The 15,598-nt window shown below is 46.3% G+C and overlaps 1 protein-coding gene across 1 annotated transcript in view; it reads right to left on the minus strand.

Annotated features, from left to right (window-relative positions):
- Positions 1–15,598, minus strand: part of LOC138752888 (1-phosphatidylinositol 4,5-bisphosphate phosphodiesterase beta-2-like) — a 129,164-nt gene that overhangs the window by 82,388 nt on the left and 31,178 nt on the right. Inside the window, exons 11-15 of the mRNA XM_069915499.1 lie at positions 14,657–14,814; positions 13,958–14,040; positions 5,525–5,609; positions 3,719–3,878; positions 2,574–2,665 (exon numbers count right to left, since the gene is read on the minus strand). Of these exons, the coding sequence (XP_069771600.1) occupies positions 2,574–2,665; positions 3,719–3,878; positions 5,525–5,609; positions 13,958–14,040; positions 14,657–14,814 (578 nt within the window). The remainder of the gene's footprint in view (positions 1–2,573; positions 2,666–3,718; positions 3,879–5,524; positions 5,610–13,957; positions 14,041–14,656; positions 14,815–15,598) is intronic.

A 15,598-nucleotide genomic window follows, 5' to 3' on the forward strand; every position in this document is an offset into this window, starting at 1 on the left:
TTTCGGCCCAATCTGCTCAACCTTCCCTGATAAGGCAAAATCTTCATTCCTTCACCAACCTCCCCAAGTCATGGATATCTTTCCTTGTATAAGGATATCTAAACTGTCCCCAATACCCTGACCATGGTCACATCAGTGCCCTGTACAGTTGTAGCAGGACTTTCCTGATTTAGTGTTCCATTCCCCTTTGCAATAAAGGCCAACGTCGGAATCATAATTGTAATGAAAGTTTGTTGTTTTGCAACCGCAGTATTGTGTATCACAGGCACAATTTCCATTAATTATGTTTCTGTAAATCCACTATTGAAATATAAATAATTAGTGCAAAAGAAGAGTAAAAAGTGAGATAGAGTCTGTGGTTCGTGGTCCATTCAGAAATCTGATGGTGGAAGGGAAGAAGCCATTTTTCAGGCTTCAATACGTCCTTCCTGATGATAGAGGCTGCATTCTTCGTAAAGATGTCCTTAATGGAGTAAAGACTAATGGCCATGATGGTGCAGCCAAGTTTACAACCCCCTGTAGCCTTTTCCTGTGCTGAGCATAGGCACCTTCATACCAGACCTTGAATATGAAGTTTGTTACCCTCTCCACTGCCGACCCCTCGATAAGAACTGGTTTCTGTTCTCCTGGTTTTCCCTTCCAGAAGTCCACAATCAGTTCTTTAGTTTTGATAACGTTGAATGCAAGGTTGTTGCTATAACACCACTCAACTAGCTGATCTGTCTCACTCCTGTACACTTCATTGCCGACTGTTATTCTGCCGACAACTGTGGTGTCATTGGCAAATTTGTAGGTGGCATTTGAATTAAGCCTAGCCCCACAGCCATGCGCGGAGAGAGAGTAGAGCAGCGGTCTAAGCACACATTCTCAAGGGGTGTCTGTTTTGATTGTCAGGAGATGTTGTTACTGATCCATACTGACTGTGGGCTTCTGATGAGGAAGTCAAAGATCCAGTTGCAGAGGGAGGTGCAGAGTCCCAGGTTTTGAAGCTTGCTGACCAGTACTGAGGGGAATGATGGTGTTGAAAGCTGACATAATCGATGAAAAGCAGCCTAATCCATGTGTTGCTGCTGAGTGGAAAGCCAGTGAGGTTGCATCTGCTGTGGAATGATTGTGGCAGTAGTTGAATAGCAGTGGGTCCAGATGTTTACTTAAGTACGAGTTGATCTGGCCATCACCAACCTCTCAAAGCATTTTGAACATACATGTGAGTGCCACTGAGCAAAATTCAATTTGTCTTTTTATTGATGAATTGCCAACTTTCTGTACTCCTTCACAGCATTAAAGCAACATTCTGTTTTTCTATTCGTACTTGAATAGTCACCCATTCCTGTGTAGTATCGCTCTTTCTGTGTGGAGTGGTCCCACAGAGGAATCAAGGGGAGTGGTCTCAAAATGAATCAAATTGACTGAGAACGGCTTCTTCCCACAGGCATTGCATCTGCTGAATGACTGATGAACTATTCATACAAAACTTATGAGATTCTACTCTTTATAAAAAATATATTTTTGTATATGTATATAATGTATTGCATTTGTATGTGTTATGTCTGAATGTGCACTGGTAGTGTGTTGTGCTAATGGCTGGCTCCATCCCCAACTGCTCACATATAACCCTGGTTTCCCGCCTAAACCCACAACCCTTCCAAAGACTACTGTGAGACCTTACCCATAGTTATAAGCTAATAAAGGGTTTGTTCTCCCTCCAGTCATAAGAGCTTTTATTCACACTACAACATTTACATGTCTGTATGTGTGCTATGTCTGTATGTCTGTACGTGTTACGTCTGTACATGTTATGACTTTATGTGCGTGGTCTCACCCAGGGATCAGGAGAGTGGTCTCACCCAGGGATCAGGGGAGTGGTCTCACCCAGGGATCAGGGGAGTGGTCTCACCCAGGGATCAAGGGAGTGGCTCACCCAGGGATCAGGGGAGTGGTCCCACCCAGGGATCAGAGGGAGTGGTCCCACTCAGGGATCAGAGGGAGTGGTCCCACACAGGTATCGAGAGAGTGGTCCCACACAGGTATCGAGGGAGTGGTCCCACTGGTATCGAGGGAGTGGTCCCACACAAGGATCAGAAGGAATCATCCAACATAAGGGTGGGGGGGAGATCTCACACAGGGATTGGGGGAGTGGTCTCACACAGGAATCGGGGTAGTGGTCTCACACAGGGATCAGGGGAGTGGTCTCACACAGGGATTGGGGGAGTGGTCTCACAGAGATCGGGGAGTGGTCTCACACAGGGATCGGGGGAGTGGTCTCACACAGGGATCGGGGGAGTGGTCTCACACAGGGGTCGGGGAGTGGTCTCACACAGGGATCGGGGAGTGGTCTCACACAGGGATCGGGGGAGTGGACCTACTGTATCAGAATACATGATAATAAACAATGCAGTTTAATACTCAGTTTACCACTCTCAATTCAAAATCTGGTGCCCTTCAGGAGTATATCTGAAACACTGATGAACAGCACTGAGAGAAGGATGCAGGGCCCAGGCTGACCAGCAACTTCCTAAAGTGATCAGAGTAAAGACCTCATCTCCAAATCCCGAATTATAATTTATAATTACCTCATCAGCTTCATTTTTCTTCTGATCCTCATCGTTCTCCTGATCAATGATCTCCTGCTCCTCGTCATTATCATCGTGCTCTTCAGTTTCACCTGCAGTGGACCAAGAACAAAATTGTTCATCATCCGAGACTGCAGAGTGTTACAGTAAGGATGTATCAGTGCGTTACAGTGAGGGTCGTGAGGTGTATAAATGTGAAACTGAGGGGCTTGGGGTGTATCAGTGTGTTACAGTGAGGGTTGTGGGGTGTATAAATGTGAAACTGAGGGGCATGGGGTGTATCAGTGTGTTACAGTGAGGGTTGTGGGGTGTATCAATGTGAAACTGAGGGGTGTGGGTGTATCGGTACGTTACAGTGAGGATGTGGGTTGTATCAATGTGAAACTGAGGGGTGTGGTGAGTATCAGTATGTTACAGTGAGGGTTGTGGGGTGTATCTGTGTGTTACAGTGAGGGTTGTGGGGTGTATCTATGTGTTACAGTGAGGGTTGTGGGGTGTATCTGTGTGTTACAGTGAGGGTTGTGGGGTGTTTCGGTACGTTACAGTGAGGATGTGGGTTGTATCAATGTGAAACTGAGGGGTGTGGGTGTATCAATGTGTTACAGTGAGGGTTGTGGGGTGTATCGGTACGTTACAGTGAGGATGTGGGTTGTATCAATGTGAAACTGAGGGGTGTGGGTGTATCAGTGTGTTACAGTGAGGGTTGTGGGGTGTATCGGTACGTTACAGTGAGGATGTGGGTTGTATCAATGTGAAACTGAGGGGTGTGGTGAGTATCAGTATGTTACAATGAGGAATGTGGAGTGTATCTGTGTACTCCTGAAATAGTGTTGGTCATATCTAACCTAATCTAAAGAGTGTGCATGCTGGAACAAGTTATCCATCTAAACATTGCACTCCACAAAGCAGCCCATTTCCTGAAGCACAAACTTCATCTCAACTCTAAGGCACTTACTGCAGGCGAGGTTGCTCTGAATAACAATTAGGTCCAACATCATGTAGCCCCAAAATATCACCCTTAGCTCAACTGAATGTTACCAGATAATAGAATTAATCTGTTTCATCTTTTAAACCTTCCCACTGCCCTGACTTCTCCCAGGTTAACTTTACATGCACCCTCCATCAGTGAACATCTGGCACTCTACCTGTCTGAGTTGTTTCACCGGGTGATGCCTGACCAAGCACTGACTTGGTGCTCTTCCGCCCCAACTCTTGGCTTCTATTGGCATTCTGATTCTTCTTGTTCTTGATGAGGATTTTTCCCCTCAGTTCCTGGGGGCTTGGGATGGGAGATCCAACCTTCAGCTGCCAAGGAAAGAACAAACATACTGAGATCTACATTTGATATCATGTTTGCTCAGTTTCTCTGCTCCAATTCAAAATCAAGTTTATTACCACATACAATGAGGTGCAATGTGAAAGTCTGTTTTGCAAGCTGTCCAGCTAATTATCCCATACATAGTACAGCTGGTTAGACATAGTGTAAAAGTGCAGAGATGCAGATTGGTTTATTCAGACAAATGCAACATCATTTTACTGGTGTAAAGTTCATTTGGGAGTCTGATAATGGCAGAAAAGAAACTGCCCTTGAATATGGTGATGCATCATCTTACACTCCTTAATCTTCCCAACTGGAGGAGAATAATTGTGGCTGGGGTGGGATGAGTCTTTAAATATGTTGACTGTTTTTCCAAGGCAGCACAAGTTATAGATGGAGTCAATAGAAGAGCGAGGAGGTGTGTGCAGGTTTTTTGTGGTCTTGGGCGGAGCAGTTCCCATCCCATGCAATGATACACCCTGACAGGATGCTTTCAATGGTGCACCTGTAGAAGTTAAGGGTAAAGGAGACATGCCAAATTTCCTCAGACCTCTGAGTAAGTATGTCACTGATGCATCGACGAAGGTGAACCAGGACAGATCACTGGAGATGTTAATTCTTCAAGACTTAAATCTACTGTCTCCACCTGTTGATGTGGACCAGGAAATGAAGTCTATTACCAGCTCTTTGTTCTTGCTGACATTGAGGGAGAGGTTGTTGTTTTGACACCAGGCCCCCTCTTCTGATTTCTGACGCATTATTAGAGATCCTACCTCCATGGTGGTGTCATCCATGACAGTGTTGACATTTACAAATTTATAGATAGTGTTGGAGTAGTGTTTTGTCTCACAGTCATGGGTGTACAGGGAGTATAGTAGGGGATACAGCTTTGTGGGGCCCCATGTTGACGATGTTCATGAAGGAGATGCTGTCACCAGTTCTCACTGGTTGTAACTTGCAGAACTGGGAGCCATGAATCAATGACATAAGGGGATGCTGAGACCAATGTCATAGAGTTGGGGATGAGTTTGTTTGGTACAATTGTATTGAAAGCAGGGCTATAGTTAATGAACAGTAGACTGGTGTAGGTGTCATTGTTGTCCAGGTGTTTTGGGGCTAAGTGTAAGGCCAAGGAGATGGCATCTGCTGTGGACCTGTGGCAGCAGTAGGCAAACTGGAGTGGGTCAGGGGTGACTGATAGATTGGAGTTAATGTGAGAACAAGGTATTGTTGAAAGTGGAAGCTAGCACTCTAACTCCTATGGGTGGCACCAATAAATCCTTACTTAATTACTTAACATCACTGGGAGATCACTCAATAATGGGGAAAGTTCCAGAGTCAATCATCTTCTTTTTCTTCATCCAGATTTCAAATGATTAACATTTCAGGTGTGGGACATCAGAATTGCAAAGCCAGGGGTAAAGCTTAGTGAATGCCCTGCATACAAAGCCAGAGGTAAAGTTTAGTGAATGCCCTGCATACAATCCTGTGACCACTCCAAGCTGTTTCAAGAACACACTAAGCACAGATGAAGAGCTACCACAATGCAGAGTGCCCTGCATCATACCCATTACCAGCACTGCAAATGCACCATATAACCCCATACCCTCTGGCAATGCCAGACCATACTTACTGGGTATGTTTCCATGGTCTCTGTTAGTAGCATATCACCAAATATTGTTCGGCAGTAGTCTGCCATCTTAGCTTGCTGCTTTGGGCTGTTTAAAATTTAACATAACAATTCAGACATATATTGAAAGGAGGAAGGGTCTGGGAGGAAGAGGGCAGCACGAGATTCAGAGATAGAGAATGAGAGGAGAAAGGGGAAAGGGAGGGAAGAGGGGATAAGAGAGGGGAAGGGAGAGAGGGTGAGGGAGAAGAGAAGGGGAGTGGAAGAGGGGAGGAAAAGTGGGAGGGAGGGGAAGGGAGAAGGGAGAGTGGAAAGAAGAGTGGAAGAGGGGAGGAAGAGAGGAAAGAAGAGAGCGAGGAGAGGGAGAAATGAGAGAGACACGCACAAGAGAGAAAATGGTATGAGAGAGAAACAGAGAAACAAAAGACGTGGAAATAGAGGGGCATGAGTTGGAGAAAGTGTGGAAGGCACCAGAGGAAGAGGTGGGGGAGAGGTGCTGGGGGAAGGGAGAGAGAAAGAGAGATGGAGAGAAGAGAGAGCACTCTATGCCATGATGGGATAGAGAAGGGAACATTGAGGAGGCTGTGAACAGCTATTGGAAAGTGGCAGGGAGAGGACTGAGTGGGTGAGGGATAATACAGGATTACAGAGATACCATGGAAAGTGAAAAAAGCACACTGAGGTGTTGGAGAGGCAGAGTGAGGCAGGCACATTTGGAGAAAAAAAGCACTGAAATTATAGAGATCCGTGCAAAGGAAGACAGGCACTGGCACAGGATCATGCATTTTATTATCCTTGTGGCTTTGTGCATTGGACAACAAATGAATTTGTGAAAATCCAATCTCTAACCCAGTCACTTAATGTCAAATATTTTTTGTTAAGCTTTGATAGTTTCTCAGCCCTGTTGAAGATGGGGCCAGCATTTATATAGCCAAGTTATGTCTGCCTGTCCTTGTTGAGTTAGATGTATGTGCAGAGTGAAGCACAATTCAGTCAAATTCTGGGTATCAGTGCTAACTATATACTATTGGAAACGCCTCTCAACATCCACCCTGTCAATTCTCCTCAGAATTCTACACATTTCAATAAGATCACGCATCATCTGAGCAATGAATAGAAACCTAAACTGCTCAACCTTTCTTCATACAGTAACTCTTCTATCCCATAAATCAACTTAGTAAAGTTTCTCTCCACTGCTTTCAATGCAAATATATCCTTCTTTAACTATGGAGATCAGACAGTGCACACTATAAATGTAGTTTCACCCGCATTTGTTACATCAAAGTTTCCCATCCTTCTGATCTCTGGGTTTTTTTTTCACGTATCCTTCTGTCTCAGAAGACAATGGTAGCACCTTGGATAGTCAGTTGGTTTTAGAGCAGTGCCTGAAATAGCTCACGAGGCCCCCTCTAATGTAACAGCCTCTGCCACACTTGCTGCAGATGAAGTCAGAACGATGGGTTGTGGTTGACTGGCTCTGTTGTCTCTGCTTCCTCCGTGTCCTCGTCCTCCAGCTGGCATGTCCGCTTTTCCTCACGCCTTTTCTGACAACGCTTCTCCACTGGCCACGTTCATCAGCAAGGGGCTCCCAGTTGAGTACATCGATATGAGTCCGTTTCAGATCACGCTTGCAGACCTCTTTGAACCACAGCTGTGGTCGGCCAATGGGTCAAGATCCTTCAGCCAGATAACTGTACAGCAGATCTTTCAGGATGTGACCATCCTCCAAGCCAATGAAGTCACCTCTGATACAGAAGGAGGTACATGCTGAGGGAACCGGCTTTATCTAGAACCTCGGTGTCGATGAGTCTGTCCTGCCAGGATATTTCCAGAATGCGTCAAAGGCATTGGTGATGGAAACTCTCAAGCCAGTTTTCCTGCCTGGGATACGTTGTCCATGATTTGCTGCCATAAAGCAGGGTGCTGAGGACACACACCTGATATACCTTGAGCTTAGTGTTCACTGTGGGTTGTTTGTTGCTCCAAACTCTTACTTAGTTTGGACATCACTGTGGCAGCCTTAGAGAAGCACTTGACAATTTGAGCATCAATTAAGAGGTGATGGTGGAGCCCAGCTATGGATTGTTGGTGTGGTTGCAACATCTTTCCCCTCACGTTGGTCTTTTTGATGCTGATCATCAGCCAAACCCCTTTGGCAAAGTATTGATCAACTTCTGTAGCTGCCCTTCTGTGTGGGAGATCGGTGTTGCATCATCAGTGAACAAAAGCTCTCTGATGAGAACTTGCCGGGTCGTGCTCTCACTTTTAGACAGGCCAAGTTAAAGAGCTTTCTATTGTTTCTTGTGTGCAGATGTACTCCATCCTCAGAATCCCGAAATGCATGTGACAGCAGCAGGGAGAAGAAGATGGCCCTAGGACACAGCCCTGCTTCACTCCACTTAGAATCTTAAATGGTTCAGAGGTGGATCCATTGAAGTTGACTGTGTCTTTCACGTTATCATGGAAGGAAGCGATAATGCTGAGCAGCTTTGGAGGGCAGCCGACCTTCCCAAGCAGCTGGAACAGACCACACCAGGTCACAAGGTCGAAAGCCTTGGTGAGGTCTAGGAAGGTGATGTCCAGGAGCATCTGCTGTTCCTGGCATTTCTCCTGCAAAGATCATGTCAACTGTTGATCTCTTCGCCCTGAAGCTGCACTGAGATTCAGGGTAGATGCAATCCGCAAGAGTTTGCAGTCGGGTTAGGACCACTCAGGCAAAGACCTTTCCCTGGTGCTTAACAGAGAGATGCTGCAGTAGTTGTTGCAGTCACTTCAATCACTCTTGTTTTTATACAGGGTAACAATCTTGTTATCACGCATATCCTGAGGTATTTTGGCCTCTGTCACAGACAGAGAAGCTCATGGACCGAGTCCAGCAGTGTTGGCTTCCCACACTTGATGATTTCTGTGGGTATGGAATCTTCACCTGGCTCTTTCTCACCGCTCAGAGCGTCAATAGCTTTGCTCAGTTCTTCTACTGTGGGTTCTGCACCTAGTTCCACCAATACTGGCAAGTCTTTAATGGAGTCCAGGGCTTCTCTCCATCTGCTTTTCCTGATTAGTGATGATTTCCCCTGTCTTGGTCTTCAGTAGGGCTGACTTCTTTGTTGGTACTCCAGTGGCTCGCTTGATGCCCTTGTACGTGTCTTTGGTGTTTCTGGTATTAGAGTGTAGAGCTCGTCGAAAGAACCAAAGACTTGTTGATCCAAACCAAGGCTTTTATTAGCAAAAGACCGGAGCTCTTCACAGGTGGCCGACCAGTCCGGAATGATCCGACCTGGCTAGGGACACAACCCTTTAAGGCCCAAACAATAGGTGTGGCTTAGCTCTCAGCCAATCGCTGTAAGCACAGTCTAGATACAGTAACTATATACACTATGTACATTGGTGATAGATCTGTACTATCACATTCACCCCTTCTTGGAGAATTGACCCTGGAAAAAAAAAAACAAAAACGAGGGAGAGAATGAAAAGGAAGGGGTAGGTCAAGGACTGTAGCGGTCAGGGGGTCTGACCATCCGGCGTGACCGCCGTGGTGCCGGGATTGGGGTCGCTGGAGTGGTGTCGCCAGCGGGCTCATCGGGTGCGACTGCTCCGTCGCTCAATTCCCCAGTCGTTTTGTCGGCAGGGTGGCCCGAGTCATTGGGGTGCTGTTGGTCCTTCTGTTGCGGCACGGGGCCTGGAGCATAAGGAGTTGGGGGGTTTGCTGGGTCTACCGCGTCCTGAGCTAGGTCCCGCACCGAAACAGTGTCCTCCCGCCCGTCTGGGAACTCCACGTATGCGTAATGTGGGTTCGCGTGGAGTAGAGTCACTCGGTCGACCAAGGGGTCGTTCTTTGAGTGCCGGACGTGGCGTCGCAAAAGGACAGGGCCAGGGACGGTGAGCCATGCCGGTACAGTGGTTCCCGATTCGGATTTCCTCGGGAAAAGGAACATCCTTTCGTGGGGGGTGGCATTTGTTGCAGTACATAGGAGGGAGCGGATGGAGTGTAAGGCACTAGTGAGAACCTCCTGCCAGTGAGAGGTGGGGAGACCTTTAGACCGGAGAGCCAGTGTAACCGCTCTCCATATGGTGGCATTCTCCCTCTCGACCTGGCCATTACCGCATGGGTTATAGCTCGTGGTCCTGCTTGAAGCAATACCACACTCCAGAAGGTACTGTTGCAGCTCTGCACTCATGAATGAGGACCCCCTATCACTGTGGATGGAATTGGGGTACCCGAAGATGGTGAAAATACTGTGAAGGGCCTGTATCACTGAGGTGGCAGTGGTGTCTGGGCAGGCCACAGCGAATGGGAAGCGGGAGTCAGGCCATCACCATGGTTGCGACGGTGGGTTTCCCCTTCCGGGTTCGGCGTCTCCGTGACGTCAGGCGTTGCCGTGCAGGGGAGCCCTCGCTCTCATTGGACGAGAGCTCTGGGGAAGAAGAGTTTGAATGGGATAGTGGCGGTTGAGCTTCACACGAGGCACTGTGTTTGCTGGCGGCCATTTTAGACCTACAGACTGCAGCAAAGTGGCCGTTTTTAAGGCACTTCTGGCACCTGGCTTTTCTTGCTGGGCACTGGGATCTGCTGTGCTTGTCCCTCCCGCAGAAATAACATTTCGGGTTCGCACGGGGCAGGGTAGCAGCAGCCGACAGGCCGTCAGGGGTAGGGTAGAAGGGCACTCTACTCACATCAGAACGAGGGGTCCAGTCCCTAGAGAGCTCGGTGGACTTTAAGGCTGCATCCTCCATTGTGATTGCAATCCGGGCCACGTCCTCTAGTTTTTCTACCCCTTGTTCGAGCAAACGCAGCCTCACTTCGTTCGATCGGAGCCCGGCCACATAGGCATCCCGGACGAGGTCGCTAGTGATCTCGGCAGCAGTTTTGTCCACACAGTTACAGTCCTTGCCCAATGCCTTTAATACTTGTAAATATGCCCTGCTGGACTCGCCGGGCTGTTGCTTCCTCGACGCAAGCATGAGCCGGGCATGAACTCTGTTCACCGGTTGATCATACAGTTCCTTCAGTACCTTTATGGCTGCGGTGTAAGTGGTCTCATCCTGGATGTTCTCGTAGACTCTCAAGGACACCATAGACAGCAATGCTGTTAGACGCTGGTTATCCTCCTCTACCTGAATGAATCTCAGGAAGTTTTCAAAGTTCAGCAGCCAGAACTTAAAGGCTTTGAAGGCTGTAGCTGACTGTGGGTCGATATCAAGTTTTTCTGGCCGAGTTAAACGCTCCATCCCTTTCAAAAAAAATTCTTTTTGCTAATAAAATTGTAGAGCTCGTCGAAAGAACCAAAGACTTGTTGATCCAAACCAAGGCTTTTATTAGCAAAAGACCGGAGCTCTTCACAGGTGGCCGACCAGTCCGGAATGATCCGACCTGGCTAGGGACACAACCCTTTAAGGCCCAGACAATAGGTGTGGCTTAGCTCTCAGCCAATCGCTGTAAGCACAGTCTAGATACAGTAACTATATACACTATGTACATTGGTGATAGATCTGTACTATCACATAGAGGCACTCTGAATCATTGCGTACAGCTGCAGCCAGTAGTCGTTGGCACACCAATGCACTGTTTACTGGGCCTTGCTGTGAGCAGCTCTTAATACCTGCAGATTCTTCTGGCTGGAGTTGCGCTTGTAGTTGATCAGCACTGTCCATTTTCCTTCAATCACTGGCTCCATCTCGTGATGTTTGCCTCAAACCATTCAGTGTTCTTCCACTCTTTTTTGCTGTATATTGTTCCTGCAACATTGTAGATGGCACTGCGAAGGGAGGTCCAGGTTGCCTCTGCACTCTGATCTCAGTTTCTGGGAAGAATTTGGTTGAGTAGCTCAATAAACTCTAGATTTTCTCAGGAGACAATGACTTGCTGATGCTAATTTTCAGCTGGCTCTTCTGTTTGGCACGGTCGAGTTTCTTTGGTTTGAACTTCACTCTAGAGATGATCAAGGAGTGATCCATGTCGCAGTCAGCACTGATATGCTCAGGTGTTGGCGATGCTGTTCAGTGAATCATGTCTGACAATGACCAGGTCCAGCTGGTGCCAGTGTTTTGACCTGGGATGTCTCCATGACGCTTTGTGCCACGCCTTGTTCCGGAAGAAGGTGTTGGTGACACACATGTTGTGATAGCAGCAAAACTCCAGGGGTCTCTGTCCATTTTCATTCATCATCCCCATGCCATGATGTCCAAGAACATATTGTCTAATTCCATACCTTATAAAACAAAAGGCCAATATTCCCTGATCTTTTCAAATTACCTGCAAACTAATCTCTTTGCCTCATGTAACAGGACTGGCTGTCTCAAGTTTCCCAATCTCCTGGCTCACTATTAATCTTTTAATTTAATTTCAATTTAGACATACAGCACGGTAACAGGCCATTTTGCCCCATGTGTCTGCGCTGCCCAGTCCACACCCAACCAACCCACACCCCCAGTATGTTTCAAATGGTGGGAAGAAACCAGAGCCCCCAAGGAAAACCCATGCAGACACAGGAAGAATGTATAAAATCCTTGCAGCCAGCATGGGATTCGAACCCCAGTCTCAATCACTGGCGCTGTAAAGGTGTTGTGCTAACCACCATGCCAGTTGTGCTGCACTAACTTTCAATCTAATACCATCTTTAACTTCCTTAGCCACAAATGAAGCACCTTTCTCTGAAAACCTTTCTTTCACACCAGAATACATCTCAGCTGAATGAAGAAATATCTGTGTAAGAGCCTGCCACTGATGATCCACCTGCTTACCCTGGAATCTATGTTGCCAATTCACTTCAGCCAACTTTGTCTTCACGCCACTACGGTTGCTTTTGTTTTAAGTTAGAGCACAAGTTTTCAGATCCAAATTTCTTGCCCACATATTGAATCTGCAATTCTATTATGTGTGATCACTTTTACTTTGAGATCATTAATTAATTCTCTTATTACATAATATCGGATCTGAAGTAATCTGCTTCAATGCATTCCTGAATACATTCAAAGAACTTGTCTTGAAGGTTGCCCTAGTCCAATCTATATGATAATTCTAGTTTCCCCCAATCATTGCAAAACCTTTCTTGTAAGCTGCAATTGCTATTGGGGGCCCTAAGTCTTACTCCCATCAGTGACTCATCTCGGCCACACTAATTCTACATCTTGTCCTTTCAAGACAGTTACATTCCAATCCACTCCTGTGATCTTGTTCTTTATTAACCTTTTTTTCTTGCTGCCTTTTGAAATATTTTTTAAAAAACCTGAATATTCAGCTCCCAGTTTTGCACCTGGGTGCTGGAGAAACTCAGGTGGTCATAGAGCATCCAGAAAAAGTCAAAGGCAGTCAGCATTTCGGTCCTGAGCCCTTCTTCGGGAGAGTTGAAGATCAGGCAGATAAAGCCAAATAAAAAGGTGGGGCAGGGGGAAGGGGTAGAGGGAGGAGCAAAGGCTAACAAGCAAGAGGTAATAGATGGATACAAGTGGGAGGGTCAAAGAGAAAGAAGCTGAGAAGTGATGGGGGGAGAGAATTATGATCGGAGAAGAAATGGGTGGGGAGCTGGAAGAAGAAAGACAGAGGGTTGGGAAATAGAGAGTCCGGAGGTTAGGCTTAACGGAAATTGGAGGTCAGTAGTGATGCCATCTGGTTGGAGTCTGTTGAGACAGAATATAAGGTGTTGTTCTAGGCAGTACATGAGGCCATAGACAGACATGTCAGTGTGGTAGTGGGGTACGAAATTGAAGTGATTGGCCACTGGTTGCAGCAAAGGTGTCAATGAAGCAATTTCCCAATCTGCATCCAGTCTCAACAATATAGAGGAGGCTGCATTTGGAGTAAATGGCCCCTACAGATTCATGTGAGGTGTTGCTTCACTTGAAAGGACTGTTTCCAGCCTTGGTCACTTTGCAACCACATCCCTGTGATGGCCATCAGTTCCCACCCATTTATTTTTATTTGAGCTGTTAACTTTTCTATTTCATTACAAGTACTGTATGAATTCAGATGAAGGGCCTTGAGGTTTGTCTTAAAATCTTTGACTTTGTGTGTTGGTAGACTTATGCTGGTTAGATCAGCCCCTTCCTGATACACACTGGTTCTCGTTGCATGTGTTGTTGCTATACATATAACAGATATCACCATACAATAATATGAATAAAACTTTTGACATGGGGTGCAGAAAATGACAGCAATTGGCTGCAAAATGGACAGAGATCTGATGTGATGAATCAGTCCTGAGTGAACCAGTGGAATTGCCTGCTCAATGCAGAGCCAATTGACTGCAGTATCCTGCTGCACAAATCTGGCAGGAAAATATTGGGAGGTGTATTGAACGACATCAACTTGGTTGGGTTGATGAAAAGCTGTGAGTGGCATCTTAAGAGCTGCTCACATCCTGCGCTCTATGTACATCTGCTCTCTGATCCTATTGTCTTCCAATCAAAAGCTCAGATCAAAGAGTTGATTTTACTTACGAGTCAACGTGATTCTCAAAGGACAGGATGACCGGGTACTCTGAGGTCTTGAAAGCACTCTCTGCAATCGCCTCAATCACATCCTGGAAGAGGAAACATTGGTAACATTTGTATTTCAGACAGATGTTGGTATTTATTAGCAGCTGGTCACATGCTGGCATTCAGTAACAGGCACAAGAAGACCATTCAGGCCTTCGAGGCAGTGCTTCATGAAAATCAACTTCATTTACCTGCCTTTGCGTGATATCCCTCCAAACCCTTTTAACTCACCTTTCTATTGTTTCCTCAAAAGTGATAACCTCACCATCTTCCACATTACATTTCATTTGCAATGCCCTTGATCTTCCATCTGGAATGCCAAAATCCCTCTGAAGCCCCTCTGCACCTTCCCCACAGTCCACACAGGCATCTTGCTTTTGCGCCAGTAGCAGAATTGGGTATGTTATACTTGATCACCTCATCCAAGTTATCAATTAGATGGGGAATGGTTGGAATGTCATCGATCCCCATGGCATGCTGCTATTCACAGCTTTCCTTCCCAGAAACTTCCATCTCCAGTCTCTATGTTCTCTCAGTTATCTAATGCTCAGTTTACGCCAGTATATTACTCAAAAATCAATGAGCTTGAAATTTGTTCAACCAAAAACTACCACCTAGATTTTATTATACTCTTGCAGCACAAAGCACTAGTAAGATTACCTTGAACAGAATTTCGGATGTCATGGTATAACCGTGCGTAATGATGGGCTCTTCATCCGGGGGTCGTCCTTTCCAGCAGTCGAGTTCCAGACAACGACATCCAGCAAGGAGGACCTGGCGATACATCTCTGGAGAGGAAATCCCAGAGAACTGCCCGCCTGCCAAGAGTGAGAGTAGACATCAGAGAAGACCAGCATCAAAGGTAGAAATATAAGGATTCCTTGACTGAACTCAGATGCTCAACAGGAACATAATTCATCATGTTCATCAGTGTTACACAGTACCTGCGCCCACGACCGCTGAGTACACATATTTATTGATGAGTACACTGAAGGCACATTCTGCTCTGAAATGGGAGAGCTAAAGACCAAAAGATATAGGAGCAAAAATAGAGCATTCAGCCCATTGAGTCTTCCCTGCCAATCAATAATAACTAATCTATTTTCCCACAAGCCCACTTCTCTGCCTTATCCCCACAACCTTTAATGCCCTGGTTAATCAAGAACCTATCAGTCTTTACCTTGAATACACCCAACGTCTTGGCCTCCACAACCACTAATGGCAACAAATACCACAGATTGACTACCTTCTGGCAAAAAAAATAGCAGTTCAATGCAGGAAATTAATGCTTTTTTTTTTAAGTGTCCATATGGTCTGAATTTTCTAAACCGACCTTAAATAAGAACATGCCTCAGGAGGGAGTCCTTAAATGGACAGTCTAATGACACAAGTGCTACTTCTTCCAGAGGTGCCAAGCAGTGTGGGGTGAAGAATGGCTTCAGCAGACCGAAGAGGGAGAAAGAACAAGTTCCAAGATGCTTAAACGGGTGGTGTAGAGCTGCAAACGGCACCTGAGGAGGTGAGGGAATTGAATACATGGGGAAAGGGTACATTCTTGACAGCAGAAGGTCAGTGTGCATCTCCTCACCAATCAGGAGGTGG

This window comes from Narcine bancroftii, chromosome 2 (genome assembly GCF_036971445.1).
Source record: "Narcine bancroftii isolate sNarBan1 chromosome 2, sNarBan1.hap1, whole genome shotgun sequence".
Taxonomy (NCBI): Eukaryota; Metazoa; Chordata; class Chondrichthyes; order Torpediniformes; family Narcinidae; genus Narcine; species Narcine bancroftii.